This window comes from Simochromis diagramma, unplaced genomic scaffold (assembly GCF_900408965.1).
Source record: "Simochromis diagramma unplaced genomic scaffold, fSimDia1.1 OVJJ01000641.1, whole genome shotgun sequence".
Classification (NCBI taxonomy): domain Eukaryota; kingdom Metazoa; phylum Chordata; class Actinopteri; order Cichliformes; family Cichlidae; genus Simochromis; species Simochromis diagramma.
In genome coordinates, this window is record NW_024387440.1 from 56216 (window position 1) to 76838 (window position 20623).

The following is a 20623-nucleotide window of genomic DNA, read 5'->3' on the forward strand; positions in this document are numbered from 1 at the left end:
GTGCGACAGGAGAAGGATCGTTGAGTGCGAGAGGAACTGACCTGAAAAATAGGATCATGGCCAAGCTTGAAACCTGGATCCCCCGTAGCCGGTTACCAAGATTACGTGAAGTACCCTCAGAAGGTCTGCTAGATGATGTTAATGCAGCACTACGGACAATACCTACAACCACGATTACCGACACTAACAAGCTGATCTACAATACGGCAGCAGTGATCAGTGAGATGCTTGGCTACAAGTTGAACAGCCACAAGGGGCAGTACCCTCCATGGAGAAGGAGGCTAGAGGGCAAGATCAAAGTAGCACGGAGGGAGGTTAGCCAACTAACGGAGTTGCAGAAAGGTGCGACAAAGAAGGTGCATAAGAAATACAGCAAGCTGTCCATACCTGAGGCCTTGGAAACTGCCAAGCAAAGACTCACAGCCTTGGCCAGCCGCTTGAGGAGGTACACCAGAGAGATAGAAGGCAGGAGAATAAACCAGCTGTTCTCCACAGAACCAGCAAAGGTGTACTCTCAGTGGCAAGGGAACAATAATAAGAGAACAGCACCACCAAGGCTGGAGACGGAGCAATACTGGAAGAGCATATGGGAGAAGGACGCAACCCATAACGGCAATGCTCAGTGGCTAGTGGATCTGAGGGCAGACCACAGCGACCTCCCTGAACAGGGTCCAGTAACCATCACAGTGGCAGATATCCAAGAAAGGGTCTCCAGTATGAAGAGTTGGACAGCACCAGGGCCCGACATGGTTCACGCCTACTGGCTAAAGAAGCTGACTGCACTCCACGAGCGTCTGGCAGCACAAATGAACCAGCTGCTAGTTAACGAGAGACACCCGGAATGGCTAACCGAAGGTCGGACGGTCCTGATCCCCAAGGACCCCAAGAAGGGACCGGTCCCCTCCAACCACCGACCAATAACCTGCCTCAGCACCACGTGGAAGCTCCTGTCAGGCATCATATTGGCTAAGATGAACAGGCACATGGGTCAATACATGAGTGGGACACAGAAAGGAATTGGCAAGAATACCAGAGGCGCAAAACACCAGCTACTGGTAGACAGAACAGTCAGCCGAGACTGCAAGACCAGACTGACCAACCTGTGCACTGCCTGGATTGATTACAAGAAGGCCTATGACTCAATGCCCCACAGCTGGATACTGGAATGCCTAGAATTGTACAAGATCAATGGGACCCTAAGAGCCTTCATCAGGAACTCAATGGGGATGTGGCGTACAAGACTAGAGGCCAACTCCAAGCCCATAGCACAAGTCACCATCAAGTGCGGGATCTACCAAGGAGATGCTCTGTCCCCACTGCTGTTCTGCATAGGCCTGAACCCCCTCAGTGAGATCCTTAACAAGACTGGCTACGGATACCGACTACGGAACGGAGCAGTTGTCAGCCACCTCCTGTACATGGATGACATCAAGCTGTATGCCAAGAGTGAACGAGACATCGATTCACTGATCCACACTACCAGGCTATACAGCAATGACATTGGAATGTCATTCGGACTGGAGAAGTGTAGTCGGATGGTAACAAAGAGAGGGAAGGTAGTCAGAACTGAGGGGATTGAACTACCAGAAGGCAACATTGCAGACATAGAGGACAGTTACAAGTACCTGGGGATCCCGCAGGCAAATGGGAACCATGAAGAGGCCGCTAGAAAGGCTGCAACCACCAAGTACCTGCAGAGGGTCAGGCAAGTCCTGAGGAGTCAGCTGAATGGTAAGAACAAGATCCGGGCCATCAACACGTATGCCCTGCCCGTGATCAGGTACCCTGCTGGGGTAATAGGCTGGCCAAAGGAGGAGATAGAAGCCACTGACATAAAGACAAGAAAGCTCCTTACCATGCATGGAGGGTTTCACCCCAAGTCCAGCACCCTGAGGCTGTACGCTAAGCGGAAGGAAGGGGGCCGGGGACTGGTGAGTGTCAGCACCACAGTCCAGGATGAGACAACGAACATCCAAGAATACATTGGGAAGATGGCCCCAACTGACCGAGTGCTCAGTGAATACCTCAGGCAGCAGAAACCCAAGAAAGAGGAGGGAGACGAGGAACCATCATGGAAGGCCAGGCCCCTGCACGGTATGTACCACCGGCAGATAGAGGAGGTGGCTGATATCCAGAAATCCTACCAGTGGCTGGACAAAGCTGGACTGAAAGACAGCACAGAGGCACTAATCATGGCAGCACAAGAACAAGCTCTGAGTACAAGATCCATAGAGGCTGGGGTCTATCACACCAGGCAAGACCCCAGGTGCAGGCTGTGTAAAGATGCCCCAGAGACAATCCAGCACATAACAGCAGGGTGCAAGATGCTAGCAGGCAAGGCATACATGGAACGCCATAACCAAGTGGCCGGCATAGTGTACAGGAACATCTGTGCCGAGTATAACCTGGAAGTCCCGAGGTCAAAATGGGAGATGCCCCCAAGGGTGGTGGAGAATGACCGAGCTAAGATCCTGTGGGACTTCCAGATACAGACGGACAAAATGGTGGTGGCTAACCAACCGGACATAGTGGTGGTAGACAAACAGAAGAAGACGGCCGTAGTGATCGATGTAGTGGTTCCGAATGACAGCAATATCAGGAAGAAGGAACACGAGAAGCTGGAGAAATACCAAGGGCTCAGAGAAGAGCTCGAGAGGATGTGGAGGGTGAAGGTAACGGTGGTCCCCGTGGTAATCGGAGCACTAGGTGCGGTGACTCCCAAGCTAGGCGAGTGGCTCCAGCAGATCCCGGGAATAACATCGGAGATCTCTGTCCAGAAGAGCGCAGTCCTGGGAACAGCTAAGATACTGTGCAGGACCCTCAAGCTCCCAGGCCTCTGGTAGAGGACCCGAGCTTGAAGGATAAACCGCCCGCAGGGGCGTGCTGGGTGTTTTTTTATATAACAGTAGGTGGACATTAGGTAAGGCTGCACTTTTTGCAGTGATCTCGTGTAGAAAACTGTTTCACGCGTATATAAAACAGGTCCGCGGCTCTGAACCGTAGTAAAGGGACCTCTGGCTAATACATCGGGTTTGTGTCGGGCTCGTAGCTGAAAACTAGCTTTACTTTGTTGTCTGGGTCAACTTTGCTAGTGAGAGAGAGGTGTTGAAAGGCTGCTCCAACAGAACTTACTGTTTCGGAGGAAAACACGAACACGGCGTACAGTCGAGTCTTAATAGCTTACTTACAAACTGGGCTCCTCAGGCACTGTTTTTGGCTGCAGTGGTTATTATTATATTTACATGCTTCCAGCTCCCGTTTCTGCTCGGTGGCAACTCGTACTATTCCACTCTCCTTTCTCTCCCTGCTCGCGCTCGCAGACACATAACGTGTATGACAGTTCTCCCTGCAGCACGGACTACACTGCCCATGAGGCTACATTCTTTAGGGCTATGCCTGTAAGACTCTGCCTGTTGCTTTCATATTAAATGATTTTTTGAATAATAATTTTAAAAAATATTTCTTCACGTCATTATGCAGCTGCAAGCAGAGGTGACATGGGCCGTGAGATTGAGACACAGACATTAGAGCCTCTTAATCGTGTTTTGTTTGGGTTTCCACCAACGTGGAATTACCAAAACTAGAGAGAGCATAGCCTAACATATGAGACTGGAAAAGACCACGTGTAATCCATTATTTCAAGTAACTGTATTCTCATTACCACCCATTTAAACGGTGACTGTAACACAATACAGTTACTCATATTTTGTGTTTTAAATACGTAACGCTGGTACATGTATTCAGTTACTCCCCAACACTGCTGTAATAACTCCTGATTAGGGATGGGTACCGGTAGTAACCAGACCGAAAAGCAGCGCACATTTCGGTGCTTTATTTCGGTGCTTTTTTTTCCTAAGCTGTGATACACTTCTAGCCAATCATTTTACGTTTCCAAGGATAGTAGGCGGGTCCAGGTACGTACGTTCTTTTAGTGCCGAGCTATAGATTAAAAATGCCCAAGGCGAAGCGGTCAAAAGTCTGGCTGTACTTCACAGCAAAAGATGCAAACTCAGCAGCCTGCAACAAGTGCTTTAAGGTGATACTGTGATACTGTCAAAGGAGGTAACACCTCAAATCCGATAAAACACCTGGCGACGCATAGCGTTTTTTTTTAAAAGCCGAGAAATGCACCGTATTTGATAGCTTGCTGCGAGACCTCACACCGAGCACATCTACTGCGGGTGTGGTGCCTGTTATCAGACCCGGAGTTAGCAACATCCCCCAAAAACCCGAAGAGGAGAGTCCTGGCCCCTAGCCCTGCCAGTGTAGCAGAAATGATGATGGATGATGATGGCAGCAGCAGCCGTTCTTCTCTGCGTGAGTAGCTTAATGTTGTTCGTGTGGAATTTACGTTGAGTAGGCTAACCACGTTATTACATTAACTCATGTAAGGTGAACTAGCAAACATCATCATAGCTACATGCGGCTGTCTTCTTGTTTGATGGTAGACACTCCCTTCACCCTGGCCAAAAAGGCTAAAATGACCAAAGAAAAAGTGGAAAACAGCTAAACATGAGAGGTTTTTGCGCAAAGTTTGTGTTTTTTCCATTGTTTAAGCACTGCTTCCAGCCAAGAGTGATACCATATATGCCCTATAGCTGCAGAAAAGGCTAACATTGTTATCTTTTTACAAAAAAAAACCAGCTGAACATGAGAGGTTTTTGGACCAATTTTGTGTTCTCCATTCTTTAAGCACCAGTTTGAGCACCGTTTGAGCACCGGCACCGTTTCAAAAGTATCGATTTGGCACCGGTATCGGATAAAACCTAAACGATACCTATCCCTACTCCTGATATTCTATAACTGTTTTCTTCACTAATATTATCTGAACTATATTGATCTTTCACTGCTGTGACTTCACCAGCCTCCACTGTCACTGCTCCACCCTCCCCTACAGCTGAGCTACAGACCTCCAGAGATCTTTAATCACAGTTTGTGTCACGGTCCTGGGTCTCCTGACCCAGCGTTTTTAGTTCTTTGTGATGTTTGTATTATTGTACTTGTGTGAGTTATTCTATGGTTTCTAATTTCGATCCCTTGCCCTTCCTGGGAGATGTGGACTTCCTGGGAGTCCACATCTCCGAGGATCTCATCTGGACGACCAGCTGCTCCAAGCTGGTCAAGAAGGCTCACCAGCAACTCTTCTTCTTGAGGGCTCTGAGGAAGAACCACCTGTCCTCAGACATCCTGGTGAACTTCTATCGTTGCACCATCGAGAGCATCCTGACCAACTGTATAACAGTCTGGTACGGGAACTGCTCTGCCTCGGACCGGAAGGTGTTGCAGAGGGTCGTGAAAACTGCCCAGTGCATCGCCGAAGCACCACTTCCTGCCATAAAAGACATCTACAGGAAGCGGTGTCTGAAAAGGGCTGGGAAAATCATCAGAGACCCCAGTCACCCATCACATGGACTCTTCACCCTCCTGCCCTCTGGGAGGCGCTACAGGAGCCTCCGGACTAAGACCACCAGGTACCGGAACAGCTTCTTCCCCACAGCTGTCAGACTCCTGAACTCTGCCTCCTGACATCTGACCCACATTAAACTCATGGACTGAACATACACACACCCACAATGGACAACTGTACCCTCAAACACACAATAATAACATGGACTGAACCACCACTCACAACCACTAGCACTTTATATAGCCTCTGTAGAAATTATATCTCACTTATCTTAACTGCACTACTGTATAGCTCTGTGTAAATAATCATTCTGTACATTCAATAATCTTTAATCCTACAACTGTTTACAACTTGCATAGTTCACATTTCTGTATAGCTGAAGGATTAAGGATTGTACATTAACATAAAGCTGTCGAACACACACACACACACACACACACACACACATATGAAGAGAGAGAGAGTATGCATAGTATGCAAATGGCTACCAAACAGCCATCATAATTCGTCACACAATGAGAACAGGACAAATCAACAACTGACACTGACTAATTAATATTAAAATCTGTAACATAATGTATTGCTTGGAGTTTAGTCTGTTACTGTTGTTCTAAACTGAGGACCTGATGGCTTTGAACATTTCTTGTCCATCTTCCATTGGTTTTAATTTTGCACTCCAGTATGAACACCCATCCCTCAACCCAAGGATCACCACAACATGATCTAACAGACCTACACCTTAGTTCACAGATTCACTTTGTCTAGGGTGCATTTCTGAGATTTCACACAACCCAGGATTCAAATCATGAATACATAATGGACTTGGATTTACATCATTATGAATGAAATGTGCTCTATTTGGAAGCAGCCGGCCCCCCTCCCCTTTCGACGGGTTGTGTGTGAGACTTTAAATCATCAAACTGTAAATTATAAATTGTTATTGATCCCTTTGCCTCTGGTCCTAAAGTGTATATTTATTTTCTTACTCTTCTTATATTTATTGTTTGTTTACTTGCACTGCTGTAACTGGAGCCTCGTCGTCTCGTCTCTCTATATGCTGGACTGTCTGTAGCGGAGATGACAATAAAGTTTACTTTGACTTCAGCAGCGAGCAGGCGCACCGAGGGCTCTCGCGCTCACTTCTCGTGTATAGAATTTCGAAAAAACATCGGTGCAAATTATAAGTCTGTATTATAATGTCTGCTGTTTTTGTGTTTGTTGGTTTGTTTTTATTTTGTGTTATTTTGCGAGTTGGTTATTAGATGCTGCTCCAGCCGGTCAGAGACTCCCCCACCGCCCCGCCCTCCTCTCCAAAAGCATAAATAAGAATTCTCCCTCAACCTGCAACCCACTTCTTTAAAAGCACTAAAAGCTGCTGTACGTCGCAAACGAAGGGCGCCCTTACTCCCAGCAAATGGGCGACAGAAAACCGATCGGTGCCTGTGACATTCCCAATACGCGCTGGCTGACGTCGGGGCAGCATGAGTACGAGCATTTTTTTTTTTTTTTGCCGATGCCCGTGATGCCGCCCCCCACCACGATGCCGCCTCGGGCAACCGCCCGAGTCGCCTGTATCTAAAACCGCTACTGATTACAGGAGTGAGGTCACTTCCTGTCTGTGACTTCCTGCCATCAACAAACACCTGACAGCCAATCTGAGACCATCCTGAGATCAGCTGCTGACTCTGTCCCTGCTCTAATATCTACTCTTGTACAGCTTCTTTAACTTCATTCATTCTTCACTGACTGCTCTGCTCACTGTGACCATTAAAATCCCCACACCAAATTATTTTCACTGCACTGGTTTCATCCACTGGTTCTGATGACAGTCTGCTACTTGGGCTGTAAAAGCTGAGCTTAAACTGTCCCAGTGTACAACAATCAGCCTGTTCTCTCTGCTGGTCCTCCCCGAGTCTCTTATTAACATGACACGTCTCTGAGAGCAAATACGTCTCTGCTGCCTTCAAAGTTACTTTCATATGTTTCCATTTGTCTGTACACTTTATTACATATGCAATGAATCATCTTCTCTAAGCGCTGTATGAGGTTCCTGTATTTTTCTGACATCTGATGCTGACACTGAACAAATGTTTCTCGTCCTCTCCTCTCATACTTAGAAAACAGGAAATACTTTGTATCAATAGGTAACTTCACATCCGAGCAGACAAGTATCACATGTGGAGTTCCCCAAGGTTCCATCTTGGGACCCCTTCTGTTTAACATTTACATGCTCCCACTGGCACAGATTATAAAGAACAACAAAATAAACTACCACAGCTATGCAGATGACACACAAATATATATCACAATGTCACCAGGAGACCGAGGCCCTGTACAGGCTCTTGGTAAATGCACTGAGGAAATTAATGACTGGCTGTGCCACAATTTTCTCCAGCTAAACAAAAACAAAACTGAGGTAATAGTCTTTGGCGCCAAAGAAAAACGATTACAGGTCACCAGAGAACTTCAATCTATACATCTAAAAACCACAAACCAGGCGAGAAATTTGGGTGTAGTGATGGATGCAGACCTAAACTTAGAAAAACACATTAAGACAATAACAAAATCAGCTTACTATCACCTCAAGAATATTTCAAGGATAAAAGATCTGATGTCTCAACAGGACCTGGAAAAACTAGTCCATGCATTCATCTTTAGTAGGCTTGATTACTGTAACAGCATCTTTACAGGTCTACCTAAAAAATCAGTCAGACAACTACAGCTCATTCAGAACTCTGCTGCTCGAGTCCTCACTAAGACCAAAAAAGTGGACCACATCAGTCCAGCTCTGAGGTCTTTACACTGGCTGCCTGTCCGTCAGAGGATAGACTTTAAAGTTCTGATGCTGGTCTATAAAGCTCTGAATGGTTTAGGACCAAAATACATCAGTGACCTCCTGACCCAGTATGAACCTTCCAGATCCCTCAGGTCATCTGGATCTGGTCTTTTATCAGTTCCCAGAGTCAGAACCAGACACGGAGAAGCTGCATTCAGCTTTTATGCTCCTTATATCTGGAACAAACTCCCAGAAAGCCTCAGATCAGCTGAAACACTCAGTTTATTTAAATCCAGGTTGAAGACTCACCTATTCTCAGCTGCATTTGAATAAAGCACCAAATCCACACTTTTAAGCTTAAATTTCAAAACTTACATTTGACTACTGATTTTATCTACTGTTCTGATTTTATCAGTTTTGATTTTATATACTGTTTTGTTTGTTTGTTAATTAGTTTGTTTGTTTGCTTGTTTTAATCAATTTTAAATCATGCTTTTTATTTGTTTTTGTTTCTAATGTCTCTGTAAAGCACTTTGAATCACCTTGTTGTTGAATTGTGCTCTATAAATAAACTTGCCTTGCCTTGCCTTGCCTTCTTTCCTTTGACAGTTACTCTGTAACTTCATGTTATCGACTGCTCTGACTTCTTCTACTTCCAGCAGTTTGTAGCACAGCAGTGATGCTTCTATCAGAAACATGCTGCTTCTCCTTCATCCTCCTCTCATTGATCTGAATCAGCTGTTTTCACAGAGAAACGCTGCACAAATCCTTCACTCCACTATTTCTGTCAGCAGAGGACTCGCTCTATCATGGCTGCTGCTCCTTTTTCACTCATTTGTGCTTTGAATCCAATCTGTTTCTCATCATCACCATGAACAGGCTGCTCATCAATCAGCACATTAGCTGTAGATCAGCTGCACACTGATGAAGATGCTCAGACAGACGGGCTGGGCACACAGAGGACTTTATGATCTGTTCTTCAATTCAGTCCAACATGGATCATTTCTGCTCAGAGTCCAATCATCTCTGGAAACTTGTGCTTCCATGGCACAGCTGGGCTACTTCAACAAATAGCACTACACCTCTGGTTGTCAGCTTCACCTCTCCATCGCTCTCCCCGTGGCTACAGTACAAGTGAGCTGACACATCCATCAGTGGAGACTGTGGGCCAGTAAGGAGCAGCAGCTGCCTGCAACATGGGCTTTACATTGAAAACAGCCACAAGTCTGGGCCTAACCACGCCTTTGGACTTCTTCTTCATTCCAATGAGATTTACATTTCAGGGAGTTCCCCTGGAAAAAGAGCCATTTTGAAAGCTGTTTGCTGACTTCATCAATAATCTGCTTCAATCATCCAGATGAGAATCCTGAGAATGGAGCAGCCCTGATAGCAGCTCATAGGATCACAGTGTTTTTCATTCAGCTGGTTGATTTCACAGGTTAGGAGGTGAACAATCTAACTGTGCTCCTCCTTCCACCTTTGGACCACTCATTTAGTGACAGCCAGGATGTGACAATCAGCTGTGACACAGGAAAACATGAGGTGGGAAACTCTGGAGAAGATCTGCTTTTCTCTACAGGGAGGCTCGCACATCTAATCTGCTCACCATCACTCAACTCACTTCAACAACATGCTGACTCAGTCATTTCTGCACGTTTCCTCATGTTACAGCCCTGACTTCAGTTCAGCTGAGGAGGAGATGAGGGAGGAGAGAGCAGTGGTGGAGGAGGCAGATAAGGAAGAAGAGGAGGAGAAGATCCAAAGAGGAGGCAGGGGGAGAGGCTCAGGAACAGTTAGATCAGAGACTTTGAGCCATCATGGACTCCCACTCCTTCCATCCAGCCCTGTGTGGATCAGCAGCTCCAAAATGTCTGCTCACTCATGTTCTTCCTGTCTGTGCTCTTCTTTCATTTCACTCATTATATATGAACTGCTCCTAAATCACACTGGATATGGATTTTCTGTCCATCCACACTAATTCTCTTCATCCTCACCTGACTGTTTGGATGCTCTTTGACAGCACATTGAAAATCCTCACAGTGACTTCTATTGCCACACTGACTGGACACATACAAAGTTGAAGGCTTCATGTGTTTGGCACAAATAATACTTTGGTAGGTCTGAGTTGTGTTTTGAACCATCTCTCAGGACCAAAGTCTTTTTGCTTCCTTCAAAAAGAGCTGAAGGCTTTTTACCTCACAGTTTCTCCTTTGATATTATTGGATGATGGACTGTGGGAAACACAAATGTGCACTTCTTAATGGCTCATATGTGCTGTGAAAGAGCTCTTTGTGATCTTGAAGCTTTTCAATAGTTTTTCTTTGGCTGTTTGTAAAGTTTTCTGTGTGAACTCTCAGGAATCTGGAGCAGTCTAATAGAAGTCTACTGGGGTATAGAGGGAGGAGCTTCTGTCAGACTCTTTCTGATGAGGAACTGAAGCCGCTCTCATGGTCTCATCAAATCATCAGACTCTGCTGAGAACAACAGTCATGTGACCTCTCAGAACAAACAGCCTGTTAGTTTCCTGCTGCCTCCATCACTCACTTTCATTCACTCTCAATCACACAACTCAAATCATGCCAGAGGCTTTTATTTTGAAGGTAGGATCATTTTAATGGTCTTCTTAGTTCATTTAAACACACAGTTGCTCCGCCTGACATTTTTGGCTTTTAGATCAAAACATCAAAGAATTTATTTTATTTGAATGAACTGAAAATAGATTCAAACTAAAAGCTTTTAGAGAATAAACTCCTACATGACCTCTGACCTTTGACCTGTATCTACAGCACTGACCTCTGACTTTCAGCTCCACTTGTCTCTTCAGCAGGATATTTCCCTCCCTGCTGTAGACGGTGCAGGTGTAGGTCCAGTTGTCTCCATCTGTGGGGTGTTTCAGGGTCAGACTGAGGTCTCCAGTTTTCAGCAGGTCTTCATTCATCTTCATTCGGTCTCTGTAACGCTGGTGCTGTTTGTGAGGCTGGTCAGAGCCGTTCTCATACACGTGGACCTTCCTGTAGTAGAACTCATATTTGTCCATCCACTCCACTTTAGCGTCTTCAGGCAGGTGAAGTGTGGTGTTGAAGGGCAGCTGCACAGACTCCACCCCTGAATCCACCTCCACCTGGGGGACTGAGAGGACAACAAAGCACAACATGAGCTTGGATGGAGACATTTGTGTTGACTCTAACAGGCTGAATGCTGCTGCTTCACTGGGAGCTCACTGTTAGATAGAAAGTGGTCAGTGTGAAGAGGAGACGCAGCAGAAAGATGAAGACTGACAGGAAGAAAGCAGTGAACACACTGTTGGAGCTGCTGTTAGTGGCATCAGTGACAACGATGAGGCCGCCTACAGGGAGGAGGTGGATCGTCTGGCTGAGTGGTGCGACAGAAACAACCTGCTGCTTAACACCGAGAAGACCAAGGAGCTCATCGTGGACTACAGGAGGAATGCTGACCCACATCCACCCATCCACATTAAGGGGACGGCTGTGGAGCGTGTGAGCAGCTTCAAGTTCCTGGGAGTCCACATCTCCGAGGATCTCACCTGGACGACCAACTGCTCCAAGCTGGTCAAGAAGGCTCACCAGCGCCTCTTCTTCTTGAGGACTCTGAGGAAGAACCACCTGTCCTCAGACATCCTGGTGAACTTCTATCGTTGCACCATCGAGAGCATCCTGACCAACTGTATAACAGTCTGGTGCGGGAACTGCTCTGCCTCGGACCGGAAGGCGTTGCAGAGGGTCCTGAAAACTGCCCAGTGCATCGCCGGAGCACCACTTCCTGCCATAAAAGACATCTACAGGAAGCGGTGTCTGAAAAGGGCTGGGAAAATCATCAAAGACCCCAGTCACCCATCACATGGACTCTTCAACCTCCTGCCCTCTGGGAGGCGCTACAGGAGCCTCCGGACTAAGACCACCAGGTACCGGAACAGCTTCTTCCCCACAGCTGTCAGACTCCTGAACTCTGCCTCCTGACATCTGACCCACATTAACTCATGGACTGAACATACACACACCCACAATGGACAACTGTACCCTCAAACACACAATAATAACATGGACTGAACCACCACTCACAACCACTAGCACTTTATATAGCCTCTGTAGAAACTATCTACACCCTCACTTATCTTAACTGCACTACTGTATAGCTCTGTGTAAATAATCATTCTGTACATACGATAATTTTTAATCCTACAACTGTTTACAACTTGCATAGTTCCCATTTCTGTATAACTGTATATCTCAGATTCCTGTAAAGTTATTTATTTCATATTCTGTATAGTTTTTCATATTTATATCCTGTTCATATCCTGTACATAGCTTGTACTCACTACAGCCTGTACATACTTATAGTTATAGAATATTCACAACATACTTCATACCGTGTACATTATAACATACCATAATAGACCCATTTCTGTAATATACTTACATAGCTATACTATTGCTAATATATATTGTAATATATCTATATCATGGCTAAAGCACTTCTGGATGGATGCAAACTGCATTTCGTTGCCCTGTACCTGTGCATGTGCAATGACAGTAAAGTTGAATTCTATTCTATTCTATTCTATTATGACATTGATGCTTGAAGGGAGTCAAAAGTACTCTGCATCTTGGTGCAGGAGTTCATGGTTAGTGTTTCATAAGTAGATTGTGGCTTTGCAACATTAAAAAATGCATTTAGTTATCCACATGATCCTCATTGGACTGGTTAGGACCAGTAGTCCTCTTTAATAATTTGGCAAAGTGATTTCAGTACTGAGATTAAAACAAAAAGTTAAATTTGTCACACAAGGGGTCCAAACACTCAATTTTTTCTCCATAACCCCTCATTATGAAAGTGGTAAAACCATCCATTTTGACGACTCTGCCACAAGGTGAAAAACATATTGTGGGGAACTCCAGGCCTCAAGGGCCGGTGTCTTGCATGTTTTACATGTGTCCTTAATCCAACACAGCTGATTTAAATGGCTAAATTACCTCCTCAACATGTTTTGAAGTTCACCAGAGGCCTTTTAGCGAACTCGGCTGCCGGTGTTCCAGATCTACTGGCGTTTAGATCAACTGGCGTTGGTCGAACAGATGTGTGGCAGTCTTGCGTTTCAGGAGCTGCTACCGACAAACCAGCAAAAAAATGCCAAATGTGTCATCTGTGACACTTCTGAGGTTATCTCAAACACACTCCGTCAGTCTTGATGCTGTTGAACAACAAAATGTTTAAAAATGTGGCGAGTTTACCTGGTGATATCCTCATGCGCGACGCGATCGCGAAAACAGCAAACAATTAACACCACGCCGATGTTGTTCACAGGACAGCAAGAGTAAACGATCGGGAGACTCTTGTCGTCGTTATCGTTCCCCTCGCACGTTTTATTTCTCCGGTTTCAGCGTTTTTGCTTCGCAACTAAAGCGAGCAGTTGTCCACTATTGAATTAAGTAAAACCAACAACATATTTTTTTCGATTTCTTTTTCTATTTTTCTTTATCTATTTCTAGTTTTTTTATTTATTATATTATATATATATTTTTTTATATATTTATATATTATATTTATATATTTTTTTATTTTTTCTATTTATTTCTATTTCTATATTTTTCTATTTCTTTTTCTTCTATTTCTATTTCTATGCTAATTTCTTATTTAGTAACTGGGGTAAAATGAGTAATATTAATAGAGTGTGATTGCCAATCCAGTAACTTAATTTAATGTTAATGAAAACTAACATTACGTCAAATTGTTTAGTTATAATTGTTGTTTAACTGAATCTTGATGTCAGATGCCTTAAGCAGAATGCTGTGACAGCATAGAAACACATGAGCATCCTCCAAATATCATCTAGAAATAGAAATGTGTCCACTGTGGGACGTGTGAGGCTGACATTAATATGTCTTAAAGTGGGAGATGAAGAAATGACTCCAGGGCCCAAATCATGGAGACAAACATCAATCCACACTTCACTTTGTTTCCTGTCTCTAAAGTGGGAATATTTCAGTGTGATGAACAAACGGCCTCCAACAAATGAAGCTGATTTCCTTTTCCTGTCTTTTCTCCAGCGGCCTCAGCTTCTTCCTCTTTCCCCTGTCTTCTTCTGCAGACGCTCCTCTGTAGCTTCAAGCTGTTTCTCTTTACAAGGAGAGCTACAAACCTTTGCATCCAGCCACAAACACCCCATGGGCTCCTCTGGATCATCACACTCAGCATTTTCACAATAAAAGCCTCATATTTATGGCTGCTCCACCCTGACATGTGACAACATCCAAATGACTGGATCAAAGTGTTTGAATGATCTCAGCAGCTTTAAAACTATTGATATTTATACATTTACATTGATTTGGATTAAACTAACAACACTATTGATTTGATCCAAACTCAAATCATGCCAGAGGCTTTTATTTTGAAGTTAGGATCATTTTAATGGTCTTCTTAGTTCATTTAAACACACAGTTGCTCCGCCTGACATTTTTGGCTTTTAGATCAAAACATCAAAGAATTTATTTTATTTGAATGAACTGAAAATAGATTCAAACTAAAAGCTTTTAGAGAATAAACTCCTACATGACCTCTGACCTTTGCCCTGTGTCTACAGCACTGACCTCTGACTTTCAGCTCCACTTGTTTCTTCAGCAGGATGTTTCCCTTCCTGTAGACGGTGCAGGTGTAGGTCCTGTTGTCTCCATCTGTGGGGTGTTTCAGGGTCAGACTGAGGTCTCCAGTTTTCAGCAGGTCTTCATTCATCTTTGTTCGGTCTCTGTAAACCTGGTCCTGTTCTTCAGGCTGGTCAGAGCCGTTCTCATACACGTGGACCTTCCTGTAGTACAACTCATATTTGTCCATCCACTCCACTTTAGCGTCTTCAGGCAGGTGAAGTGTGGTGTTGAAGGGCAGCTGCACAGACTCCACCCCTGAATCCACCTCCACCTGGGGGACTGAGAGGACAACAAAGCACAACATGAGCTTGGATGGAGACATTTGTGTTGACTCTAACAGGCTGAATGCTGCTGCTTCACTGGGAGCTCACTGTTAGATAGAAAGTGGTCAGTGTGAAGAGGAGACGCAGCAGAAAGATGAAGACTGACAGGAAGAAAGCAGTGAACAGACTGTTGGAGCTGCTGTTAGTGGGACAGGACTTTATTCAGTCTCTGAGGACCAGATTTGACTTGATGAAGCAGAGAAACACAGTCTGAGTGTTTCTGTCACACTCACTTCATCACACAGCTCAGTTTGACAACATTTGGAAGAATTTGATAGAAGCCTTCCTTTAGTAAAAGCACCAAGAAAACACCATGAAAACACCTCACTACACACAAAACTGCAGTACTGGCAAATTGTACATAAAGTATGAAAAGTCAAAGTACTTATTGTGCAGAAAAATGTTCCCATCAGTGTCTGTGGATCAATATTACTGCTGCAAATGTTTAAGGCTGAGCTCATTTCAAATCCTTTCTATTGTGTTGAATCTGCAGTAATGCATCATATTCTATAAAATCATATGTTTGTAGTGGCTGTCCTGTGAGGACCACGTCTCTCTAAACAAACAGCTGTTAATGAGCTCACAAACACAGGCCTACAGCTGGATTTGAAAAAGTCCATTCAATAGAAACTCAATCTGTCTTCCTGTCTCTGTAATAATGTGAATTATTGTTTGCAAGATGGTTTGTTCCACAATGGATTGTGTTGCTGCACGGACTTTTTAGAGTGACACACGAGTAAGGATTGTTAGGTTGGCTGTGTCCCAATTCAGGGTCTGCACGCTTGAAGTACGCATTTTAAGTGCGATTACATCACCGCCACGCGACGACGGCTGTCCCAATTCAAAGTGTGCTTCAAACGCATACTCCAAATGCGCCGTCGATTTCCCCAAATATCAAGCGTGATCCGGTGCACGCTTCGTGGTCCCATATATCCCACAATTCATAGCGCGGCGGTGGGTGTGGATAATTTTGCCGCAAAATACGGCAGAAGGGAGCGGCCGAAGAGTGAACTGTCAATAGTAAGTACTCAATATGATGTCACTTATTTATGTGCGAATGTTTAATAATGAAAAAAATTAAAACATTGCTGTTGGCCACATGTCGGCAAAGTTATATGACATTAGTGATGTTTGTACTTTCAGCCTCTATATATATATATATATATATATATATATATATATATATATCATAATAATCTGACAATACTATAACATTGGCCATATTATATTTACATTACCACAGTGAGATGACTTTAGTCTCATGAACAACAAGAGCTAATTGTTATTTACTAACTACTCTTGAACTGACTGTTCAGTACAGAAATGAAGCCCAACAATCATGTTTTACAGTCCTCTGGTCTCAGCCTCAGATACTCAGCTAATCAAAGTGATGTCATGACAAAAATGCATGACCAACAAAACATTTTTTGTCCTTCATTTATGTCATACTATCTCGCGTTTCTCGCGGTTAGTATCATGGTTGCTAGGCAACCTGAACAGCACAACGAAGGCCAGACCGTCCCATTTCACAAGCCTCTCACTTCTGCACTTCTCGTACTTATAGTACGCACCGTACGTAGTACGCGTAGTGCGCGTACATCAAGCGTGCAGACCCTGAATTGGGACACAGCCGTTGTATGTTGCTGTTGCACATGGCACAGGACCAATCTGAGTCGCATGACTTCTTAATAAAACTTACTACCCCGTTTTGGTAGGAAATAGATATTCTGGAGTCTGTCGTGAATGAGACCAGAATATAACATGGTGGCAGCGGAGCGGATAGCGGAGCAGGTAGCGGAGTAAGCTGCACGGCCGGAGTGGACCCCCGGGAGACGCCTGTTGGAGCGGTGAGCAACTAGCGGCTAATCGAGTTAGCACCGCCGCGAGGCATGGAGGGCCTTAAAGCGCCGCCGACGCTGGTATTGGACTCCAGTAACCTATCACGGACATGGAAGACCTGGAGGGACGAGTTTATGCTCTATGTGGAGCTGACCATGGATTCAGATGGTGAACAGAAAAAAGTAAGCCTGTTCAGTTATCTCGTTGGTGAGAGCGGCAGGGAGCTGCTAGACACGCTAATGGGCGACACGGCGAGAGATCGGTGGACAGTTAAGGACATTATTGAGAAGTTTGACAATCATTGCAATCCTGTAGTTAATGAAACTGTGGAGCGTTATCGGTTCTTCACGAGAAACCAAGGCGCCAGTGAGACAGGCGGGTGCTTCTCCAACAGCATCACCATCAACACAGGAGCACCTCAGGGATGTGTCCTCTCGCCACTGCTCTACTCCCTCTACACTTCAGACTGTGTGGCCACCCATGGCTCCAACACCATTGTGAAGTTTGCTGACGACACAGTGGTGTTGGGTGCCATCTCCAACAACAATGAGGTGGGCTACATGGATGAAGTGAAGAATCTGGCATCGTGGTGCCAGGACAACCACCTCCAGCTGAACGTCAGCAAGACCAAGGAGCTGGTGGTGGACTTCAGAAGGGGTCAGCACAGAGACTACAAGCCCATTATCATCAATGGAGCTCCAGTGGAGAGGGTGCAGTCCTTCAAGTATCTTGGTGTCCACATCTCCTCAGACCTGACATGGGCTGCCCACATTCAGGTCCAGACCAAAAAGGCTAGGCAGCGCCTGTATCACCTACGACAACTGAGGAAGTTCAGGGTCTCTCCAAAGATCCTCAGGATTTTCTATACAGGCGCTGTGGAGAGCATCCTCACACAGAACATGACATCGTGGTTTGGGAACAGCTGTGTGAAGGACCAAAAAGCTCTCCAGAGAGTGATCCGTACAGCAGAACGCTGCTGCAGGATTGCTCTCCCCCCGCTTCAGGACACCTACACCAGGAGATGCCGGACTAGAGCAGCGCAGATACTGAAGGACCCGTCCCATCCTGGCAACAAACTATTCCAACTTCTGCAATCTGGTAGAAGGTTCCGCATCTTCCGGGCAAGGACAGAGAGACTCAAGAGGAGCTTCTATCCCCAAGCCATCCGTGCCCTAAACACACACACCCGCCCTCTCACATCATCTATAATTGACTGAGTCAGGACTCTTCCAGACACTAAACCAAGGCACAATGTACATTTCAATTCCTTTAATTTTAAATATGTTTATATTGTCTATCCTGTAAAATAGTCAGATGTCTATTCATATTAATGTACAGAATTCACCTGCTTGGTGCTACTACTGCACATTCACCCAATGTATATACTACATATATATATAATGTTTTTCCTCTACACCCCCCCCCCCCCAATTTTTTTGCACATGTCGAGGAGCGTGTCAGGCTACATTTCACTGTGTGTTATACTTGTATAACTATGCATGTGACAAATAAAGAACCTTGATCTTGACCTAGACAATCGACAGCTATGTGACGGATGTAAAGCTGCTGACAAAAACGTGCAATTTTGGAGTAATAAGGGACTCACTGATTCGTGACAGGATTGTATGTGGACTTAACAACCCGAGTTCGAGGGAGAGACTGCTGCGTGAGAAAAACATGACACTGGATGCATGCATACAGCACTGCAAAGCTGCGGAGCTGTCACGGGAAAACAGCAAAAACCATTTCGGGAGCTGCAGTGGAGGAGGTGCATGCTGTGCGTGGAGCTGCGCGCCAGAAACGGATCGGCGACGCAGTGGACTGTAAGTTTTGTGGCAGAACACATGAAAAAAAGAAAGAAAAATGTCCAGCATACAAGAAGAAATGTAAAAAGTGTGGCAGAGAAAACCACTTTGCAGTTAAATGCATGGCACATTCAGAGCAGAAGAGAAGGACGAATGTACACAACATGACAGCATGTGAGAGTGATGAGTATGAGGACATTCTCTGTGTTACAGAGGCAGACACACATGATTCAACTACAAAGAACACTGACAAAGTGAGAGGCACTCAACTCTTTGCAGGCATGCTGATGGGCAAAGAGATTGTAAATTTTCAGATTGACTGTGGTGCCAGTTGTAATGTAATGCCAATCTACATGCTAAGCCCGAACACACAGTTGGAGGACACACAGACAGTGTTGATGATGTACAACAAAAGTAAGATAAAGCCGTTGGGAAAATGCAAAGTTAAGCTACGTAACCCGAGAAATCAGAAACTGTATCGGTTGGAGTTTCAAGTGGTTGACAAAGACTGTAAAGTACCACTGCTGGGCAAGAGAGCCAGCGAAGCGATGAAACTCATAAAAGTGCACAATGAAAAATTCTTGAAACTGGACAGCATCATTACTTCAGAGCACCCAGCAGCCAATGAGTGGAACATGGATCAGATTAAGAAAAGAAAGTGTACTTTATTGGTCCCCGTGGGGAAAATCCCTCTCTGCATTTAACCCATTCACTCAGTGAAGCAGTGGGCAGCCATTGGGCGCCCGGGGAGCAGTGTGTAGGGACGGTACCTTGCTCAGGGGTACCTCAGGGTAGCTGTTCAGGGGAATCGAACCCCCGACCTTCCGATCATGGGGCCACCACTCTACCTAAAGCAGAGTATGCCGATGTCTTCACAGGAGATGGCTGTTTGGAGGGAGAGTTAAGGCTCCAGGTGGATGAAACTGTGAAACCAGTGCAGTTACCAAAACGGCGTGTCCCTATTGCAATGATAAAGCCGTTAAAAAAGGAGCTTCAAGATCTTCAGCACAGAGGGATCATTACACCAGTAGAATGCAGCACAGACTGGATCAGTGGGATGGTTGTGGTCCAAAAGCAGAGTGGGGATTTAAGGGTGTGTATAGATCCAAAACCCTTAAACAAAGCCCTACAACGGAGCCACTTCCCATTGCCCACCATTGAGGACATTTTGCCAGATCTGTCAAAGGCTAAAGTGTTCTCTGTCTGCGACGTGAAGAGTGGATTCTGGCACGTGAAACTGGAGGAGGAGTCGAGCTACCTGACAACATTTTCGACTCCGTTTGGACACTACAGATGGCTGAGGATCCCAATGGGGATAAGTCCAGCTCCGGAAGTGTTCCAGAGGAAGCTCACACAAGCTTTGGATGGTCTGGCAGGGATCTACATCATTGCAGATGATGTGCTGATCACGGGTCAGGGGGACACAGATGCTGGAGCAGTACGTGACCATGACGAGAAGCTGAGACAGTTTTTGACTCGTTGCAGGCAGAAAAAACATTAAGTTAAACGCAGACAAGTTTAAACTTAAACAGAAGGAGACTACGTACATTGGACATCAGCTGACATGCAAAAGTCTGAAAATAGACCCAGAGAAGGTTAGCTCTATAGAACAAATGCCCAGACCTACAGACATGAAGGCAGTACAGAGACTGTTAGGTATGGTGAACTACTTAGCAAAGTTTTGCCCACATCTGTCTGACCACTGCGACATATTGAGACAACTGACACACAAAGACAGTGAGTGGAACTGGACGACTCGACATGAAGACGCATTTCAGAGACTGAAAGAGGCTATAGCATAGGCTCCAGTCCTG

The 20623-nt window shown here is 45.2% G+C and overlaps 1 protein-coding gene across 1 annotated transcript in view; it reads right to left on the reverse strand.

The window, feature by feature from the left end:
- Positions 1 to 9671: 9671 nt before the first annotated feature.
- Positions 9672 to 20623, reverse strand: part of LOC120722522 (butyrophilin-like protein 2) — a 43062-nt gene continuing 32110 nt past the window's right edge. The window contains exons 7-8 of the mRNA XM_040013535.1: positions 10977 to 11312; positions 9672 to 9703 (exon numbers count right to left, since the gene is read on the reverse strand). Coding sequence (XP_039869469.1) covers positions 9672 to 9703; positions 10977 to 11312 — 368 coding nt within the window. The remainder of the gene's footprint in view (positions 9704 to 10976; positions 11313 to 20623) is intronic.